This window comes from Grus americana, chromosome 10 (assembly GCF_028858705.1).
Source record: "Grus americana isolate bGruAme1 chromosome 10, bGruAme1.mat, whole genome shotgun sequence".
Lineage (NCBI taxonomy): Eukaryota > Metazoa > Chordata > Aves > Gruiformes > Gruidae > Grus > Grus americana.
The window spans coordinates 4,311,660-4,332,685 of NC_072861.1; the positions used below are offsets into that span (position 1 = coordinate 4,311,660).

Genomic DNA, 21,026 nt, shown 5'->3' on the forward strand with positions numbered 1-21,026 from the left:
ACCCATGTACAGTCTTTCTGTTTGGCAACACTTACATCACGTCTTCCAGTGACATTTGTGAAAAGTCTCCCAAAAATGAAGCAAAAATGATGGAAGTACCCGTCCGTGTTCCTGAGTCAGCCTGAGGCTGAGGGCTCTCGTGTATTCCCCATAGGTCTCCAAGGGCCAGCACCGGCCGTGTCCCCCAGCCTGAAGGACCCTGGAACACTGGATTATCACTGGCAGCGTTGCTTGCTGTGCCAACATGGATGTGGCCAGTGTCTCATAGCAAGTGCACCAGCTTGTTCAGTTTGATAGCTAGGGAAGCTGCTTTGACCATAAAATACAGCCTGTTGTGGGCGTAGGCTTTGGCTTAGTAACCTGTCCTCCCTCTAACTATTTGGAGAACAGCTTCTTGCCAGGCTTAAACCAACTCATTTTTAACCTGTGGTGAGATTTATTTCATTATTAATTTGGGGGTGGGGAGAAGCAACCTTTGAGGAAATAATTTAATAGAATGGTAAATATTATTATCATTTTAGGCATGTGATGAATGTCTTGTAGCTTTCTAAATGTATGGATAATCTTCAGTCAGTGATCATCATTGATTCATATTATTGTGATTCTCTGGTCTAGCACAGTTTAGTTCATTGAGAACCTGGCGCTCTGAATCAGTTGAATACTCACTTCTCAGTTCTTTGTTTTGCCTTCGCACAGCCAACAAGCTTGCTGCTGGCTTTCTGTTCCTCCTGACCAGAAAATTAATTAGCCTCTTTGAAATATAATTCCAGTGTTTTTATGGTATGTATGGACAGAAATAACTGACATGAATGATGCCTTTCCAGAGCTGCAAATGTCCAAGTGAAACAAGAAGACCTAAATCCATCAGTAGAACTAGACTAAATATTGCTCTAAAAATCACTTCCACTCTGCAGTAATCCTGGACTAACCTTCCTTAGTACACAAGGAGTGAAAAAGTTCTTGGTCTGAGACTGAACCATTTTTTTTTGTTACTTGAAATAAAATATCTGACAATATTTAACATATACACATAGAACCATTGAAAACCAATCTGTGATCATAATCTTCTGTAAATCTTTTGAAGGCTGCAGGCAAAGTTTTAAATTCAATTAGTTTCCCTTTTTATATGTTTTACTTATGTAAAATGTGTGCAGTTACAACCTCGGAACAGAAATTTAAATTGTCACCAAGAATGCTACTCCATAGCTTAAAAAAAGGTAAATCTTCACAAGACAACTTGATTGAACTACTAGTTCTTGAAAAATTAGTAGCATGCATTTACATGACATGACTAATTAGGATGTATGAATATATGAATTATCAGTTCAATGTGGCTAATATTTGTTCAATAGTTTACATGCAGTCGTTCCTTAACTTTCTGGCTGACGTTTCAGTTTTCTCAGTGAAAATGCTGTTTATTACTTACAAGATGCTTATAAACTCAGTTACCTGATTATGAAGATACAGTTTCAAAGACTAGAGGATTCTTATTTTAATTTTCTTGTAAAACTAACCATTGACTTGGTAAGATTTTACTTCCGATTTGACAGGTAACTGCCGATACATTCTGTATTATTGCTGTATCATTCAAAAGATCTGGATCCTATTAGTTAAGAAGATTTTATGACCCTGCTTTGACAAAAATTGATACGAATGCATTTAAAAGCAGTTGTCATTTTCCTTTATGATAAAAGGAATATAGAGAAAGATTAAGTGACAGATAAGTATACGTATATACAGTATGTAAATAGAATTAGGTGGTGTTCACCACAATATCTTTCCCGTGCTAGTTTTCATCTCTCTGCGTATGCTAGCAGTTATCTCCCTGCCCTTGCAAGCAAGGAAAGGAGTCGCACTTTTACGATTCTCATTCCCGCAGGTTCATCAGGAAGTTATTTTTTGGGCCCTTGGAGCTTCATAAAAAAATTAAATGAGCTGCAACATTCCCTTTTCTACCCAGAGGAGAATCATACCTATATTATTTGGGTCTATACGGTTTATGGACTTCAATCCTGGGAAGATCTCCTTTGCAGGGTGCCAGGAAGCAGCAGCAGGAGAGGGCGACTGCTGGAGCTGTCCTGGTGGGAATACAGGGAAGAACTGCAGAATCCAAAATGGGATATTCTCCTAGCAGTCACCTCAGGTCTGTAGCCAGACACCCTACCTAAGTGACAGGGGAAGCCTTATCTCCCAGCAAAATGATGAGTTCCCCTCACAACTTTATTACTGTTCCATACCACAAGGCGCTTTTAATTTTTTTGATTCATTGTCCTTTTTTTATTGCTCAAGTGCTGCATGGCATACTGCTGGCTTTTGTCATTGCAGTCTGTTTTGAAAGACTGATTCTTATACTGCTTCAGACTTTCACTGCTAGAATAAGTGCAGCAAACGGCCAAGCAATATACCATACAGTGAGTATCGGCCCAAGGAAACTTGAGGAAAGAATGGATTCTGTCTAGCGACTTCAGAAATCGTGAATCGTGCTTTCCTACGTGATAAACTTCAGAAATAACAATCCAGTGGATCAGGATGGTTATTGCACTTGAGAGTGCAGAGTGCACTTTCCAAAGAGTCACACGGGAGCATGGGTTGCCTGGTAGGGCAGAAGAGAGTGCCTGACCCTCTGGCTGTTGGAGATTAAGCAAATTAGCGGGACCTGCAGAAGGCTATAAACGGGTGGGAGTGACAGAAGATAACTGATAGGCAACCTTGAAAGGTGTTGCTCAGTGAAAAGTTCCCACAGGTCATCACATTAGTCATTGTGCTGGACTGTCAGCTAGTGCGGATTCAGTAGGCGCAGCCTACGTCGTACAGCAAAGCTGGAAATCCAGACAGAGACCAAGCAGAGAAAATTGTATTCTTTAACATTCAAAGGTTAAAAGTAAAATTGAGTATTAGAGGGGGATATATTGTGCAGCCTTGCCTAACCATCAGCTTACACGGCATAGAGATATTGCTTCAGTTCGGCACAGTAAACGATGGAAGATGCTCTAGCCTCTCATTTTCAGCAGGCTTTTACATTGAGGGCGGGTGGTGCCGTTGGCCAGTGCTTTCTGGTGTGCTAACCCTGAATCATCCCATCACCACGCTCTGTGTCAGGGGCTCCACCTCTGAAATGTGTCAGGGTCTTGAGATGGGCTGGTAGCACAAATAAAAACTTCATTAATTCGTCATGAAATACCATTTCAGACACGTATTTGCTGTCTCTCTTACCTGTGCGTAGTTTAGGGTTATTCTAATGTTTCCTGTGTTGGGGCAAAAATAAGCTAAGCTAAGCAGGTACATCTTCTTTGGAATTTATTTAAGCTAAGTACAGGCAAAACCAATAAAGTTGTATGAATAGCTATAAATTTTGAAAGTAAGCAAAACTTTTTAATGAAATATAGAAAACATTAATGTGAGTTGCCTGCTCTGGATTAAAAAAAAAAAAAAGTAGCTTGTACTAATTTGATAGGTCTCAATTCAGAAAAATAAAACCATAAGCAAATATTAATGGAACCTAGGCACGTATCTGAAGTTAAACAGGTGCTTAAGTGCTTGGCTGTACAGAAATGCAGTGATTTAATTAGGATCTTGTTACATTTGACAGGCATATCTGACTTTTGGACCAGAGAGAGCGCAACAAGAAAAGCTAATTCTAGGTAAATGTGTCTGGATTCCAGTATGTGGCAGGAGGAAAAGCAAGCTTTCTGCACTGCATTTCAGTAAGGAGTTTGCATGTCGGGTTAGAGCGTTTGTAAGAGTATTCCAGGCCTGCAAAACTCCCTGGGATCATTCAGCCAAGTGACTGGTTTGGTTTGGATTTTTGTTTTTCCAAAAAAAAAAAAAAAAAAAAAGATAAGTCTTTTTCCACCATAAAGAAGTTATAGGCAAGGTTTTAATTTGTTTTCTTCGTTGTTCATCTGTTAAGTCAAGGGCCGGACTTCACTTTCTCCACCAGTTACAGTGAGACAAGGAATATGTGCTCTGCTAGAGGTTTATTTGTTTGGGGTTTTTTCCAGTAAGGGGTGACTCATGACTTTTTTTTTCAGAGTACATAATATAGTGTATCAGGTTTAGTAGCTGCATTAGTACAATGAGCTGAAATCATTAAATTGATTCCACATGTGATAAATACCAGATTAAAACAATGAGCAGCACTGGTATATACCTTCCTATCTTTAATGGCGATAACATCATAGTAGTAAAAAAGTTGAAAAGAAAAAGATAATGAAATAATAATTCCATGGAAGTTATCTGGGTATCTGCACTGTTAGTTTGGCAAGAGTTCACTAGCTATGTGTGGCATTGGTAGAACAGGTAAAGGAAGTGAAGTGTGAAATAAAAAATGAAATCCCAAAAACTTCTTGTCCTCTGCCTCTTCATCAAGTGTACAGTAGCCATTAAAAAGAAACGAAGAGTTTTGTTGTTCTGTCCTGGATCAGAAACACCAATTGTAGTTATTTTGGTACAGTTACGATTCATTTTAAGTACTCTTCTGATTGTAGAATTTACCATAGAAAAACATAGATGTATGTAATAACTGCTCCGGTTAATTTAAAATTCGGTGATTGCAAACTCGAAAGGCACCCTCTTGCTTCCAGGGTGGTAGCCAACAGCTAAGTTTAGAATCATCCCAATGCTTTTCCTCAAAACAATGTCTGAATGTATGCTTAATTGTCACATACTGGGCTGTCTTTTAAAATTCCTCCTGTCTTTAAGGGCATTAAGACATTTCTACCAGTATTTTGAAGGGTTTTCAATGTCTTTTTGGCTGGTGAACTGAAAAAAATGCAAACTATTACTTTGTTGATCTTGTTTTTAAACTGAACTGCATTATCAACTGAGAGGGTGCTCTGAAGGTATTGTTAAAAGTGCTTTGAAAACTTGTAAATCCCTGTAATTTATGTTCCTGTGGTCTCAACTGCTTCTTTCTGTCCTTCTGGTTTTAATTTGAATGCAGACTTGTCTGGGTGTGTACCTGTAAAATTGTGTTTTTCCAAGTACAATTTACAGTCGTGACCCTAAGTTTTACAGTGTTCTAACCTTATAGGAGCTTCCTCCTATGCCGAAAAGCCAAGTTTGGGTCAGACAGCTCTTTCATATTATAATTGTCTAATCAAGGTTACTTGGAACAGATCCGATTTTGGCATTTTTTAGTTTATCACAAAGACTTTATAAGAATATCAAGTAAATTGGAAAGGTTCCTTTGCAGGAGACCAGTAATAGCATTGCCTTATTTCTTCAGATGTACACAGTTGTAAACTTAGCCTGCTTCATGACAACAGTCCCATTTATCTAAACAATTCTCCTTTTAGAGTCAATGGCACTGATAGAAAGTGAGATAAGAAATACAGATGGGAGGATCTTTCTGAGTCTCTACTTACTGAAACTCCTCGCTGTGCAGCTTACAATCACCTTTTCTTTTTGGTGCCTGAGAATGCGTGGCAGACATGTACCATGAAACAGAGTCCTCTCTAATTGCCAGAGAGCACTCCAGTAAAGGATGATCGAGCTTTGGGAGGGTTTTTACAGTCGGGGTGATCTCTTTCTTGATGTTTTTGGGGTTGGTTTTTTTGGTTGGGGTTGTTTTTTTCCTTTTTTTTTCCCCTAAAGACATGCTGACTATGTTGGGGTTGGGGTTTTTTGTTTCATAGCTCTAACTTACAACAGTCCCTTTGCTGTAATTCTTTGTCTTTTGAATGAAGGTATTAAATGATCAATTTTATTGTAATCTGCAGCTTTATCCCCTTCTCATTTACTTACTGTCTTTTTGAGTGATACAGGAAAAAGAAGTTTCACAGTCTTATATTCTTTGTGTTCCTCTGCAATAAAAATAATACTTGCACACTAAACCAGTAGTTATTTGGACTAACTGTTCTAAGCTTTTTTTTTTTTTTTAGTATTTACTCATGGACTAACTGTTATAAGCTTTTTTTTTTTTTAGTATTTACTCATCAGCTGTGCTCATTTTTTCAGCATGACTTCAACACCCTTGGTGGTTAACTGGAAGAGAAAAACAGATAGATTACGTGTTTTAATTTTGTTACGTTTGTATTTTCAGATCATTGTACAATCTGGCCGTCACCCCACGGTGCTGCAAAAACTATGCCAGTTGCCTTTCCAGTATTTCAGTGATCCTCGTTTAATCAAAGTGCTCTTCCCTTCGCTAATAGCTGCTTGTTACAATAACCCTCAGAACAAGATCATCCTGGAGCAGGAGATGAGTTGTGTTTTACTCGCCACGTTCATTCAGGTAGCTATCGCAGTAACATAACAGCGGCGTGCGGGATAGCTGCAGCAGTTTTCCTCGCCTTTGCTCTGTATATGGAAATCATTTGACTTAAGTAAAACAAGTAAACAGCCTTGAAGTACTTGAAGATTCTCTGCAGCTCTTTGCAAACCACAGATTATGCCTGTACTTGAGGCATCTTAGAACACTAAAAGGTTACCCATTAGTTCAGGTTCTCGCTATCACACGAAGAATCCGGTTTTCATTAAAGTTATTGGATGTGCTAGCAAGATTTGATGTAGATCCTGCTCTTAACAAGACAATTCTTAAAATACTTATTTTTTTAAAAACTACCGCACATACAGCATATCTGAAATCGGTATATTAATGTGTTTACATACAAATGTACAGTTGTATACGGTGTACAATAGATTTACAGAGAGAACTGAACAGAAGTGTATATATTTTATGCAGAAAATACACAGAACATATGTTACTGGTCTAATCTTGCAATCTTTATTTTTGACAGTAAGCCACTGAGGTCATTACGGATACTGTTTTGAATAAGGATTTATAACATTTTTGTTCCCTTTGTCTAAATTTATATGCTGTGCTTGATGTATCAGATTTTATACGTGCCTCATGTTTTCCATACATTTTATTGACTGTTTCCAATGAATAAATGCAGTTTTTGTAAACACTCTACTATTAAAATATAATATGCTTTTAGGAGTCTAGTAACTCTGTATCAGTCACCTGAAAGTTACTGTTGTTGATACAGAAATGTTACTCATACTCTTTTTCCTAATGCTTTACAGCTAGTCCAAGGGTAGGCTACATGGATTTGGGAGAGAAGGCACAAGAACTAAATATTTACTAAAAGTCTTAGCATAACATCAAACTTCTGAGTGCAACTACTTTTTATCCTTTTAGTACTAAAATAATTGTGTAGCAGTTTCTAAAAAAAAAAAAAGTTTGGAACTTAGCATTAAAAGAATTTGCCATATAGTAATGAACTTCTGCTTAAATACAAAGCTATAATTCATCTTTGACTTTCTTATAGGGAAACTACAGATTTCAGTGTAGACGTTGCAGTGGCAAAAAATTATTTCAGCATTATGAGTAAATGCAGCAAGTTTAGTTTGTTTTTTTCAGCCAAAAACCATGAGAGTGGAGGAGAGTGTTTCCTATATGAATGATTAAGGTTATTTACCTTGATTTCTGTGCTAAAAGAGAGAGAATGGCATTTAAATCCCCAGTAGCTACAGCAAAGCGTAAGTATATTTACAAGGGTCAACGTTATTAGTTTGATTTCCAATTAGAGATACCTCTCAGATGCCAAGCCCACATACTGTTCTTGCAGGCTTTTAAAAAAAGGTGTTATATTAAAATAGGGAAGATCCTTGTGTGCTGTAAAGTGTCACGTCTTTGCTGACTTCACTAGTACTTTAGTATTTTACCCATTTTAAAACCTAATCCCCAATGTTGCACATACACACGGAGAATGATTCTGAAAGGAACCGAGGAATGCTCAGATACCCACGCGCACAGAAGAGACTTTCCTCTGTACTTTTATTTCAACTCTCTGCTGTTTGTCAAGCAAATCTCTCATTTGCTTCAGTGAAAGGTTTGGGAAAGACTGCAGAATGTTTCCCCGTGACTAGAAAATGAGATTCTTCCTGTGCCAGGGAATGTAAAAAGAAGTCCCGTTTACGTAAAAGTTTGGTGGTGTGTACAAATATAACACTTAAATACAGTGTGTTAAATGCGTGCAGCGTAAATCAAAGGAAAACGATTGCTGGATTTTACAACGACCCACGTTATACCTCCCTACCAACAGATTTATTTCTATCATCTGAAGTTTGCATCATCCGTTTTCATTACTTCTGTTTCTAGATGTACAGAAATAATTAAAAAACATTTATGAGTATCCGTTACTTGCTAAATTGTATCTCTAATGGCAAATAATACCATCTCTTCTCTGAAATACTTGAACAAAAGCCCTCTCTGTACTGGGGCAGCTGACTTGCGTAACCCTGCGTTGTTCCGAGCGAAGTCGGTGTCCTTGCTGACTCCGGAGGATGCAGCATCCCGTCCGATAGCAGCAGGGATCGCACATCGCGATTGACTGCACCTCAGCTGGTTACGCAGCCGGCTGCAGCGTTGGCCAGACTTCATCACGGCTGTGGAAAAACTTCACTTGGGCTCCCGCGTCGCTGGGAGGCACAGCCGATGAAATGGGGATAAGTCAAGAATTTTGTAAAAGTGTATTTGGAGTCAGGAACAGAATTCTAAAACACCATTTACTTTACAGAAACACAGCTATAATAAATGTTCTTTTAAATTAAAAGTCACGATAACTATTTCCTAAGGAGATATTAAAACCTTGGGTTTTATGCTGTGTATTAAAAGTTGGTTTTGGGGGAGAGTGTTTTGTTTTCAAAAAAATTATAAATAAAGGTATAAAATTCCACTATATCTTACAGAATTTAAGTGCTGGCAGTACTCTTTTATGATTTGTAGCAACCAAGCCAGAGTTTTTTAATTTACAGATTTCATAAAGTATTAGTATTTTTGAGTGACCGTAAAGACTTAAAAATGTTGTTTTATTTCCTCACATGTAAGATCGGAAAACCTGATGCCATTTTTTTTTTCCCCCCCTTGTAGGATTTTGCACAGAGTTCAGGCCAAATGGAGAATCAGTTATCTCAGCAGAGGGGTATGTCTCCAGTGAAATGTAACAGGGTAGCAACTGGGTAACAAAACGTGTAGATAATATATTTTACTGTGATTTAAATATTTTGAATCTGCATCACCACAAAAGAAATACAGTAAATTGTAAAATGATGTTACAGTTTGGGAAGATGCTCCCTAGCTTACATCCTGACTTAAACGTACATGTCTTCCAGTCTGCTGCTCATCGTATCAGGAATTCAGACTGTTAACCTTTATTAAATGCTATGTGGTATCATGTCTTAAAACGTGATACTGTATGTGCACATATTTAATTAGCTGTCACAAAGGCCGCCTTCAAAAGTTTTAGGTTGCAGAAGCCACACAGTCATGCCAATACACCTGGGGAGCCAAAAATTAGTAAAATACTGTCCTGTAATTATCCTGTAAAATTTGTCAGTTCAGGAGAGTTGCAATTTCCCCCCCCCCACCTCAGTTGTAAATGTTGTGTAAAATGCAGTTAACCTCTTTAGGCTAACCATTTGAAAGATTCTCAGCTAAGACGGCTATTACTTGTTAAACATGTCTGAAATTCAAGTGTGTTGATGGGAATCTGGTCTTGAGTCACCCATATTTTGCATAAAGTACACCGCTTGGACAGTCATTTCTCCCTAACAGCAAGCAGAAATCCTGCACCGTTTTGCTGAACGTTTGGCAGAAGATGAGCAGTTCAAGGTCTAAAACATAAGCTACGTGTTTAAAAATAAATTACAAAATTTAAAATGAACATAAATTTACGGAGATTGTTACTGTCGACATTATACCTCTAAGTCTGAAGCAGCCTCATGCAGCGTCTGCGGCACAAACTTTCCACGATTGCGTTTGCATGAGAATCTGCTTGAGAAACATCTAAAGTCCAAGTGGAAAACTGCTTTTTATTTTCACCATTCAAACTGAATGAACTTTTAAACAAAGATGACTATGTGGTGACATGTGAGTGTGATTTCTAAACATTTCCCCAGTTGCAAAAAAGCTAATTAATAATAGCGTAAGCAGGATTATTTTTATCCATTATATGGCTTGAATGTGAAGGACAGTGTCCCCCAAAAAACAAACGGGAACAATAAAACTCATAATAAAACTTAAAAGTGCAAACTTCATTGTTGGGTACTGCGCTGCAACATGCTGCTCGCAGGGTTGGACCCCGCAAACCTGTGCACGCATGTGTAGTCCCGTTCACATCACCAGCAGTACTCATGGGAGTAAAACCTGCATCTGTAATCCTGCTGTGAGCTCTGGGGAAAGTGGGGAGCAAAACTCCTCTGCAGCCTTTTGTGGAAAAAGAAGCTGCTAAGCGGAGAGCTCGCCATCGAGGCTTCAATGAGGCTGAATTGGTCGCCGGTGAGTCCGCGAGCATAAAATGTGTAAAGATGTACAGTGTTCTGATGTGTAGAGAGCCTGATCCAAAAGCTTCAAAATGTAAGCCTTTGCTCATCAGAGCCCTCTACCCCCATTTTTAAAGCCAAACCTCGATGGCCGGATCTCCACAGAAGTGTCACCCCATGATCTGAGAAGTTTTTGGTAGGGGGAGGGGAGTAAATGACTTGAAATATCTGGAACTGGCCGCACGTTCATTATTCTTGTTTTATTGCCATCTGATCTTGAGAGAATAACTTGGTAATTTTATGTTCTGTCTTCAACAGAAAAATTTTTCAATTCTCAAGATTATCTTGAGCTGTCCAACCGATTCCCCCGCCAGTCCTGGGAAGAAGCTCGACAGTTCTTCTTAAAAAAATAAGTGTTGTATTTGGGTTTAGAATCCCTAACATCGTCGTGCTCACCGGTTCCTGCTGACTACCTTCCTTAAAAGCCTATTCCGAAAAGTTTTTTTATACTCTAAAATACTTATGCTGTAGATACATAATTTGCACTATTTATATTCTAAGTACTGTAGATACTTTCAAGTTCTGTTTTGTAATTTTGATAAGTTTATTTCATTCACATATCCTGTCATGATTTGGGTATTTTCTACCCTGTGATGTGGTGGTACTTGCACTGCAGAACTGCTGAAACAAGATTGCAAATAGAGAAAATATGTTCTATATATCTTGTAATAAAATAACTTATTCTGTCTGTAGGGTGACTTCTGCGTTACAAATGTTGGTGTGTTTGAATTAACATAAGCAACGCAAGGCTCGGAGAGAAATAAAAAAAAAAAAAGACTCCTAAGATGCCTTTCCAGTTAATCAAAAGTCTAAAGAATGTCAGATTTGGCTCCAAGGAAAGTTCGCTTATAATTTTTTTGGTGATTTGGGATGTCATGCAATACGGATTTTTTTAAACCATACGCATTTTTAACGTTTCGGTAAGACTTTAATAACGCTTGTTTAAACCTCCTGATGTTCCCTTAACGGCGAAGGTTCCGCGAAGCAGAATTAAAACGTGAAAACGGCGGCGTGTCTCAGCACGATTTATTTTCCGCGCCTCTCCGCAGGCCCCAGCTGCTGCCCCGGGCAGGGCCGCGCGCGAGCGGCGGCTGTGAGGGCGCGCGGGACGCCGCGGGGACGGGGTTTCCTCAGGGAAGGCGCCGGTGGGGCCGCGCCGATCCCGGGCCGCAGGCGGCTCACGGCCGCGGGGACCGAGACCGGGACCGTCCCCTCTTCGCAGCCCCGGGCCGCGGCCCCTTTGCCGGCCTCAGCGGCCAGGCCCGGCCCGCACCTGAGCCGGCGGCGACAATCCCGACCCGCCCGGCGAGGCCGCCGCGCTGCCTGAGGTGAGGCCGCTGCCTGAGGAGAGGCCGCCGCCCTGCCTGAGGGGGGGGGAGCGGGAGCTCCGCGGGGACCCGCGTCCCCCGGCCGCCTCCGCGGAAGCGGTTTTGCGGCCCCGGCGGCCCAGCTCCCAGGTGACGGAAACAGCTTGCTTCAATCGAGGGCCGGGAGAGCGCGGATTGCTGAAACCCGACCCAGCCAGAGCCAGGTAACTGAGGGGGCCCCGCGGCGGCGGGGGCGGGAGATCCCCTTCCCACCTGTCCCCGGGCCGAGGGGCCTTCCGCCTCGGTGGCAGCAGAGGAGCCCCCGGCAGAGGCGGCCCCTTCACCTCTCCAGCCGGCGCGTTCCCGGCAGAACGGGCTGCTCCCTGCGCCCCGACGGCAACTGCGGGTCGGCCGCGTGGGCCAGCTCGCCTGGGGGGCCCGGTCCCCGGTGCTGATGGAGCCGTCCCCACGCCGGCGCCGCGCTGCCCATCCCCTTGCAGCCCGGCGGGCTCGGGTAGGGCCCAGGTGCCCCCCAGCTCCCCGAGGGTGCGGGCCCCATTGCCCCTGGATGGGGACGTGGGGGCGGCTCGCCGTGGTTTAAGGCTGCCCGGGCCTACAATCCCGCCGGGAGCCGGCCCTGAGCGCATTCCCGCTCGAGTAACGGGGAGGGAGCGGGAGCCGCGGCCGCCGGGCCGGGCGGCCCCCGCCGCGCTCCCAGGTGATGCCAAAGGCAGATAAGGAGCCGCCGTCTGCGTCTAGACGGGGGGAGGAATACACGCGAGGGGACGCCTCGCCGCCGCCGCCCCGGGGAGCCCCCGCAGGCCCACGGGAGGAGGCGAGGCGGCTCCGCACCGCGGCAGGTGCGGGCACGACCCGGCCGAGCCCGCGGGCTGCTCCGAAAGGGAAACTTGCGCTCCGCCTCCGCGGCTATAAATAAGTGGCCCCGGTAGGGAAAGCCGATTAGCGCGGTGCGAAGAGGCCGTGCCGGCAAAACTGGGGCTGCGCCCGTCCCGACCCGCACCCCAAGCCGCTCCGCGACCCGCTCCGCTCCGCGTCCCGCCCCGCCCCGGCCAGCAGCGCGGCTCCGCGCACAGGCGGTCCCTCCGCCGCCCTCCTGCCCCTTTTTTTTCGTTTCAATCTTTTCTTTTTTTTTCTCTTTTTTTATTAAGTCCAAAATATTTAATCCCACTATTCAACCGCTGACTCTGACAATAAATAACAATAACTTACTTTTGTTCGTTAAAGGCTCAAACAATCCGTCCTCCGTCCATTGATAACTTAACATTATTAGTACTGGTTTTCCCGGTAAAAAGTCTCGTTTCCGTGTCCCGTTTTTCCAGCGATCGTGCGGGGCCGGGTGCCGTGGCCCGGGCGAGGCATCGGCGTGAGATGAGGCTGGACGGCGCGGCTCCGCGGAGGGAGGGCCAGGCGGGCTCCGCGGCCGCGGAAAGGCGCGCGCGCCGGGGGAGTCTCCCCCCCTCTTGTTTGGTTGGCTTTTTTCTCTTTCTTTTCCCTTCCAAAAAGGGAAGAAGAGCCGTCCCCGGCACAAGCGGCGGGCGAGGCAGCCTGTCACCGTGCCGGGCTCCAGCGGGGAAATCCGCGTTTCTTTGGGGAAAAGAAACATCGAAATCCGCAGGGAAAAAAACAAAAACAACGAAATAACCAGAGCGGGGGGCTCTCTCTCCGGTCTGGTGAAGGCAGCGAGGATCCCGGTGCTTTTTTGGCCGTCAGTAACATATTTTTTGTTTGTTTTTAAATAAGAATAATTAAAAAAACAAAGGCGTTTGTCCGGCGCTCTGGGAGCGGCCCGGGGCCGGGTGTCTCATGCAGGGAGCGCAGGCATGCGGAAGTCCCGCGGCGGCGGGCGGCCGGGCCGCCTCACGTCTCGGCCGGGCTGGGCACCATGCTGTTGGGGGTGTCGGGGAGCTGGGAGGACAGCGAGGTCACGTCGCTGCCGGAGGAGGTGCCCAAGGAGCCGGACTCGGAGAAGGAGACCTGGGGGAGCAGCGGCGGTGAGGGCCCGGCGCGGTCCCCCCGCCCTGGCCCGTCCCCCTCCCGCCGCGTCCGGGCCCGACGGGGCGGCCCGGCCCGGCCCGGCGCGTCGCGGCTCACCAGCTGCTGGAAGGCGGCAGGCTGCTCCAGGTCGCTCTGCAGGGCGAACTCGCTGAGCGCCTTCCAGGGCGGCTGGTAGGTCTGGACCTCTACAGCGCTGCCCTGCACGGCGCTCTCGTGGCGGATGGGGCTGCCGGCCACCAGTGGCGTCCCGGTCAGGCCCTGCAGGCTCTGCGGGCACACGGGGCTTCAGCGCGGCTGCCGCCCGAGCCCGCCGGCCCGGGACCCCCCCCCACCTCCCTCCCCGGCGGGGCGGGCGGGCGCTCACCGTCTTGTCGCTGTGCTGCTGCTGCTGGAGCTGCTTCATGAGGATGGACTTCTTCTTGTCCTTGCAGCGCTTGTTCTGGAACCAGACGCGGATGACGCGGGGGCTGAGCCCCGTCATCTCCACCAGCTGCTCCTTCATCAGCGCGTCGGGGCGCGGGTTAGCGGCGTAGCAGGTCCGCAAGGTGTGCAGCTGCTTCTCGTTCAGCACCGTCCGCACGCGGGTAGTCTTCTCCGCCGCCTTGTGCGCCGGCGGCCGCGGGGCAGGCGGCCGCCCGGGCACCGGCTCTGCGGCGGGCGGGGAGGGCGCGCACCGTCAGCGCCGCCGCCCGCCCGCCGCAGCCGTCCCGTCACCCCCCCGCCGCCCGCCCCGAGGGGTAGCCGGTACCTGCGAGGTGCGCGGCGGCGGGCGGCGGCAGCGCGGGGCTGCGCGGTCCGCGGGCGGCGGCGCCGTCGGGTGGCGGCCCGTGGTCGGCGCGGCAGAGCAGGTCGCGCTCCCGCAGGCAGAACTGGTCGCCGGGCAGGAGCTGGCGGCCGCAGGCGGCGCAGCGGAAGCACTCCAGGTGGTAGACGTGGTCGCGGGCGCGCATCACCAGATCGCTGCTGCTGAAGGCCGCCCGGCACTGGGCGCACTTGATGCCGAAGAGCCTGCGGGGACGCGACGCGCCGTCAGGGCCCGCGGCCGCGCCGTTGGGGCGGCTCCGGGCGGCGCCGCGGGGGCGGGCAGCGGCGGAGAGTCAGGTTTTCGTTTGGGGGAAATTCGGGGGTTTTAAAGGGCTTTTGTGCTTTTTTCGGGTTTTGGTTTGGCTGTTTTTTTAACGAGCGTCGGCGCATTCGGGGTCACCTGCTGTAGTCCCGCTTGCAGTAGGCCTTGCCGTCGCGCAGGAAGCATGTGCAGGTCTCGTCCAGGGGCTGCCCGCACTCGGCGCACTTGAGGCAGGCGACGTGCCACTCCAGGTCCGGCGACACCCGCAGCAGGAAGGGGTCCTGGATGCGGCCCCCGCAGCCCGCGCACAGGGCCAGCCCCGGCCGCCCTGCCGGGAGCGAGCAGGGCACGGTCAGGGGCAGCGATGTGCAAGAGCAGAAGCGCCAGGAATTAGGGAAAGACACTTTTTTCTTATTCTTATATCTTTTTTTTCCCCAAAAAATAGGAAGAAAGAGAAATAAAGACAGAGACAAGGAGAGAAAGAAAGGATGGAAACACGAGAGAAATAAATACAGCCAGAAATAATAAAAAAATCCCAACAAAACAAAACAGAAACTTGATCGAACGAAATAAATGCAGAAAGACAGAGACATAAGAGTAGAATTTCAGAAAAGGAAATAAAAGCAGAAACACACAAACATTAAAACAAAAGCTGAGGAAAAACTGGAAAAAAAGAAAAATAATTAAAAACGGAATGACAGAAAGAAAAACAAAACCAGAGAAAAAAATGAAAGAGACAGAACGGGAACATGGACAAATGAAAACAGTAAGAGACATGAAATCAAAGAGACAGAGAAATAAAACCAAACAAAAAGATAAGAACAGAAAGAGAAAGAAAGAAATAAAAACGGAAAGAGAAAAAAAGAAAGGCAAACCGAAACAAGGAAAGCGAGAAAGAAAGAAAAACGGTAACACGGGCAGAGAAAGAGGGAAGGAAAGAAAGAAAAAGCAGAGGAAAAGAGAGAAAGAAATGGAAACAGCAGAAAGAAATGAGATCAGCAGCGCGGACAGACGAAAGGAAAGGCATTCGGTAAGAAACGGAGCCAGCGGGGCCGGGGAGCGCTGGGCACGAACGGGAATAGCGGCACCGGAGATGCCACAAGCCGAACCCGCAGCCGCCCGCGCCCGCCGCGGTGCCGCAGCTCTTCCCGCCGCTGTCACCGCGCCCGTGGGGCCGGGGCGGCGCGGCGGCCGCCAGCCCGCCCGACGGCAGCAGCGCGGAGCCCGGCCCCGCAAAGTCCCGCAGCGCCCCGCGCCCGCCCGCCCGCCCGCCCCGGCGCCCCGTTGCGCCGCGCTGCGCGCACTTACTCTTGGAGGGCTCCCCCATGGCGCCCGGGAGCGGCCGCGGGAGGAGGATGTCCACCATGCGGGCGGCCCCCTGCGCACCGGCCGCGATGCGCGATGCGGGATGCGGCGCCGCCGCTCCACCACTACCCGCGCCGCGCGGGGCGGGGGCCGCGCCCGCCCCCCCGGGCCCGCCCCGCCGGGCCGCGCCGTGATGTCAGCGCGCACCGGCCGCCGGGGGGGGGGAGGCGGTGCTGACCTCACCGCGCGGCCCCCAGAGGCGATTGGCGGCCGCGGGGAGGGCGCCCGCGGATTGGCCGTGGTGAACAATGGGCGCGCGGTGGCGCGCGGCGGGGCGCGGAGTGGTGCGGACTCCCCACGCCGCCCCGCGGGAGGCCGGCTTGGTGGAGCTCGACGCCGGCCCGGACAGGGGGTGGGTAACCCTGTGCGCCGCGGGAGAAGCTCCTCCGCGGGGACGGTGGGTGCGCGCCTCAGCGGGATCCTCCGACTGCCTGGCGCGGTGCCCGGCGCCGTGCGCCCCGTCCCTGTATGCGGAGAGGACAGCGGCATCAGCAGCCCGAGCAGATGGAGATTCATTTTAGCTATTTCCCCCCTCCGTTTTCCCTCTTCTTTTCCTTGAGTTGTCTTTCGCCTTGTATTTTCTCCTCCTTTTATTTCCCTTATTCTGTTCTTTCCCTTCTCTTTCGCCTTGTATTTCGTTGTCCCTTTCCAGGCGTCTCGGCGTGCCGCAAGGCAGGTGCCCGCGGACGGGCGCGGCGGGACAGTCCCCGGCGCTGCGCGGAGGCGCATCCCTGCCGCAGACGGGAAGGGGGGGTCCGCGGTGGACGCCGGCTTAAGGCTGCGCGCCCACGGAGCGATTCCCTGCTGGGGGGCGTGCGCGGGAGGGCCGTCCCGACGGACCCGAACGGGAGCGACCGCATCGTCGGGGCGGCCGTCCCGGACAGCAGCCGCGCGATGAGTTGAAACTAGAGGAAAAAATAGTATTTTACCGCATTTTCATGCACCTGATCCCGTGCTGCTCCCGCAGCTGAACCTCTCCTGTTGCTTTTTTATCCTTTCTATACATTTTTCCTCCCTCTTCACACCCCCACCCCCCCCGGTCTCCACGGGTTTTCTGTGCATTAGCAGAAAAATAGGGAGAGCACTTCAGTGGCCTTTGACTCAGTTTTAAATTCCCAAAGACTTTGTAGCAGAGCGGCACGACTAGCTCAAAAGCTTCATGAAAGCTTATACATGCTGGAATTGAGATTGCTGCTGTCTTGAGGCTTTGGTCCTGTCCCTCCCCTCCACGCAATCACCTTTTTAATTTTACACATGGAATTTGATAGACATAGACCAATCTGTATGGCTTGGGAAGGACATGGTGACTTGGAGTTTTGGCTCCGGAAGGGCAGGCTGTGCTCATTTTGCTTGGAGGAGGGAGGAAGGATGGGTTTTCCAGCTGAAGCACTTGGTTTTTTGTACACGTCAGACACTCTGTAGGTATGAAACCCCAGAAGCTGAGGAGAGGGAGAGGAGGATTTGGATAACTGGCATTTGACTATTTGACCCACTCTCCCCAGCCTGACCACAGCCCCTGCCACGCCTTTGAGGACCCCAAATGTCGAAAACAAACATTTAAGTATGTGCAGGATCCAAGGAGGGAAGCAGGATGGCGTTTGGGGCACCTACTTCAGCAAGGGCATGTGTCACCAGCGGATTTTGGCATCCCCGCCCATCCCTGTATGTGTGAAGGTGCAGAGATGCAGTGTGGCAATGACATCCTGTGGCAGTGACAGGGTGGCCGTGGCTCCTGTTGGGGTTTGTGGTCCGAGCACTGCCTGCCATTAGCATGGCTTGTTTGCCAGCAGCAGAGCTGAGCTGGGAGGTGAGTGATGCGAAGGGCATTGGAAAAATTTGGCTGCCTCTTCAAACTGGGGTGACCCCATGGAATAGGTGATGGGAACCTCCACAGTGCTGCCATGTCTGTGGGGTGACACAGGGTGTCCTGCCCATGCCTGGGTGCCTGGTAGGAAAGGGAGTGCAGAGGGGTGACTTCAGCCTCAGCTGGAATCTGCAGAGTCCCGAGTGAATCAGTATCTGCATGTGTTAACAAAAAAATGCAAAAATAAAGTGTCAGAGTGATAGGAAAATGAGACACGTCTTCAAATACAGCAGCTTGGCAGGAATGCTCCATGTTGCATCACCCCTTTTCTCACTCGAGGGCAGAGTCCTCGCTGCTCTCCCAAACCTCCCACCAGCTTAGGAATAGGAAAGGTTACAGCCGAGCCAGCCAAACTTTTCCAAACTGGCACACCTGTGCCAGTACAGAGCGGTGCACTGACACCAGGCAGGTACGGTGGGACTGGACTTGGACTCAGTTTGTGACCAGGCAGATAGAAACAGGGTGGGCTGTGCTGCACGGGCAGTTTAGTAGAAAACCCACAAAAAGGACTTGCTGGGAAAATGCTTAAAGCCCTGAACCTCCTCTAGACGATGTATGAAAAACTTTAAAAGGACTACAGGTAACGCTGAGAGGCGTAAAACCAGCCCAATACCACCACATTTTACAAACAGGTTCATTGTTGGTTCATTTCGGGGCGGGGGGTGGTGGGGTGGTGGTAAACGAAAGCACATCATGAAATCATAGAATAATTCAGGTTAGGAGAGACCTCTGGAGAACCGCTTTCAGGTCACTTGGAAATGCTGGAAGCATTTGCTAGTCAACACCAAACGCAATCTCTCCTGCCACACCGATTACTTCTTGCTCTCCTCCACCCAGTGTCCAGAGTTTCCAACCGCTTTCGGGGCAATTCTAGTTGGGTTTGATGCGAGAGCTGGCAGGGGCTGCCTGGCCACGGGGTGAGGCCAGCTAACAGCGCTTCCCACTCTCTACAGAGCAAGTCTCTGGTTTTTGCTCCCAAATAGAAATACAAGTTCCCTCTAGAAAGGGGAAACGGTAACAATTTTTTTTGTTTGCAGCAGATTGCAGAGACAGTAAATGCTGATTCTTTCAGAGCCAGCCATGGATTAAGTCCATTTTAAAATTAAAACAGATGGAACACAATTTCACTTACATTACAAAAAAGGACAGGAACCATCTGCAATAAGATTTAGCATTGCAAAGCTATTGTTATCATGTTACCATTAAAACCTTTGATGAAGGGTTTTCTTTTCTTTCATAAACTTGTTCACATGAAACAAATGTTTTATTTATCCATCTTCCTAAGATAATCATATTTTATTTAAAAAGATGACATCTCTCAAAAAAACAGCTCTTGGTTCTAAGAGAATATGTAAAACCAAAGAAATGTAGTAAAACGCCAACATCGAACCATTGGGGGCTTCAATGGGGAGGATGTAGCAGAAGGAGAATTCCCTGTCCATTTTTCCTTTAAAAAACATTTCCTTGTGTTTGGGGACAATGTCTGATACTGAAAATAGATAATTAATGAGATAATGGGATACTGCATGTCACCTCCTGTCCAATGGGATTATCTGATGGCTAATTATGGACAGATTGTGATTAATGTGATTATGGATTGGATATTAATCTGATTCTGGATTGATCTAGTTATGTTTTAGTCTGCTCCAAATGGTTAATTGGATCTGAGATAATAGAAATGCAGCTTGCACCAGATTTTGCCACATCAGTTGATGAAGTATCTTTTGATCTGGGTGGGTTGCGAACAATAAATTATTTACAGCTGTTGAGAAAATGACTCTTCCTTAGAATGTAGTCATTCATTTTATTTTTGAGAGCCTTTGAAAACAAAATCAATATCCTTTTTAAAAGGAGATGTTGACAAAAGAAAGGCACGTACATAACTCACAAACAAATGTGACGAAATTAAACAGTGGTTAACCCGGTGGCCTAATGTCTGGTGATGCATTTGAATTGCTATGTGGAGCTTTGGGCTCAATTCTTCTGAGACCAGCAGGGGTTGGGAGCATTGCAGGGGAAGAGGGCCCAGCTCTGGGGAAAGTGGTATTGCACAAGAGCTACTGCCAGCCCTGCTATTGATTAAGAATCAGCCATGGTAAAATGGCAAAGGGAGCCCTTGCCATTTTTTCCCCTGCGGATAAGAAAGATTCAGAAAGTTCACGGGCCCAGAAAGGACTCATTGGCCCACCTCATCTGGCCTCCTTCATGCCAGGCCATGCAATCAGACCCATTATTATTATTTTTTCCCCTCACAGTGAGCCTGTTAATTTATGGTTGACCTCAGTCAAGTCTCCCAGAGATGCATCTGGTCTTGATGTAGCCTGCCAGTGCAGGAGAAGCTGCCCTGCTCCCTGCAAATCCATCCTGCTTGTTAACTACTTTCACTGAAATGGCAAATTAAGTGTATATTTTAAGTTCAAGCCCCAGCTACTGGATCTCGTTATGCCACTATCTATGGGATTAAAGGCAATGGGTAAGTTGCAGCATCTTAGACTTTGCGGCAGGGCAAGCAGGAGGTGTGTTAACCCTTGTCACCAGGTGGCATAAGCTGCAGATAACTTCACAAGAAGGTGCTTTTCTCTCAACAGGCTTTGCAATAAATATATCAAAAATCAAGCAGGTCCCAAAACACTGGAAACAGGGGCCTATTGCGGCCGCCGTGCTTAGCACCAAAGTGTTACTCACTGAGCTGAAGGAAAAAAGGAAAAAGCAACTTTCCCTGAAGTGCTCACAGGCATGGAAAGGGCCATTCCCCTGGGGTGATTTCATGCGCTAGCTGTCCCTGCCTCTGCAGGAATGGCACGAATGGGAATACAGCAGCATCTGGATTCCTCTCCAGCAGCGTAAGAGGCAGAAAGTGCAGCTACCTGTTTAAAAAATAATGTTGCTATAACCCAGCAGAGGATTTTACATGCATCTCCCATTAGTGACAAGGCGAGCTGTGTGCCAGAGGAGGGTGGCAGGTTGTGAAATACCCGTTGCAGGTGTCTGCGCTGAGAGGGGCACAGAGCTCTCCCTACCAGTATCACTTCCCTCATCCTTCACACAAACCACATCTGCTCCCAGGCAGGACAAGCTG

General features: G+C 47.7%; 2 protein-coding genes across 10 annotated transcripts in view; one reads left to right on the forward strand and one right to left on the reverse strand.

Annotated features, from left to right (window-relative positions):
- The window catches only part of SCAPER (S-phase cyclin A associated protein in the ER), a 161,002-nt gene extending 149,666 nt beyond the window's left edge, over positions 1–11,336 (forward strand). For all 9 annotated transcript variants that reach the window (XM_054836962.1, XM_054836964.1, XM_054836959.1 and 6 more), the window contains 3 exons: positions 6,044–6,235; positions 8,879–8,930; positions 10,588–11,336. In XM_054836962.1, coding sequence (XP_054692937.1) covers positions 6,044–6,235; positions 8,879–8,930; positions 10,588–10,682 — 339 coding nt within the window. In that variant the 3' untranslated portion in view covers positions 10,683–11,336. The remainder of the gene's footprint in view (positions 1–6,043; positions 6,236–8,878; positions 8,931–10,587) is intronic.
- Positions 11,337–13,189: 1,853 nt separating this feature from the next.
- ISL2 (ISL LIM homeobox 2) lies at positions 13,190–16,108 on the reverse strand. The gene is made up of 6 exons (XM_054836970.1): positions 16,027–16,108; positions 14,857–15,046; positions 14,401–14,660; positions 14,017–14,300; positions 13,749–13,919; positions 13,190–13,631 (listed from the first exon to the last, which is right to left on the reverse strand). The coding sequence occupies exons 1-6, from the start codon at positions 16,082–16,084 to the stop codon at positions 13,515–13,517; spliced, it is 1,080 nt and encodes a 359-aa protein (XP_054692945.1). The 5' UTR covers positions 16,085–16,108; the 3' UTR covers positions 13,190–13,514.
- Between the last annotated feature and the right edge of the window lie 4,918 nt (positions 16,109–21,026).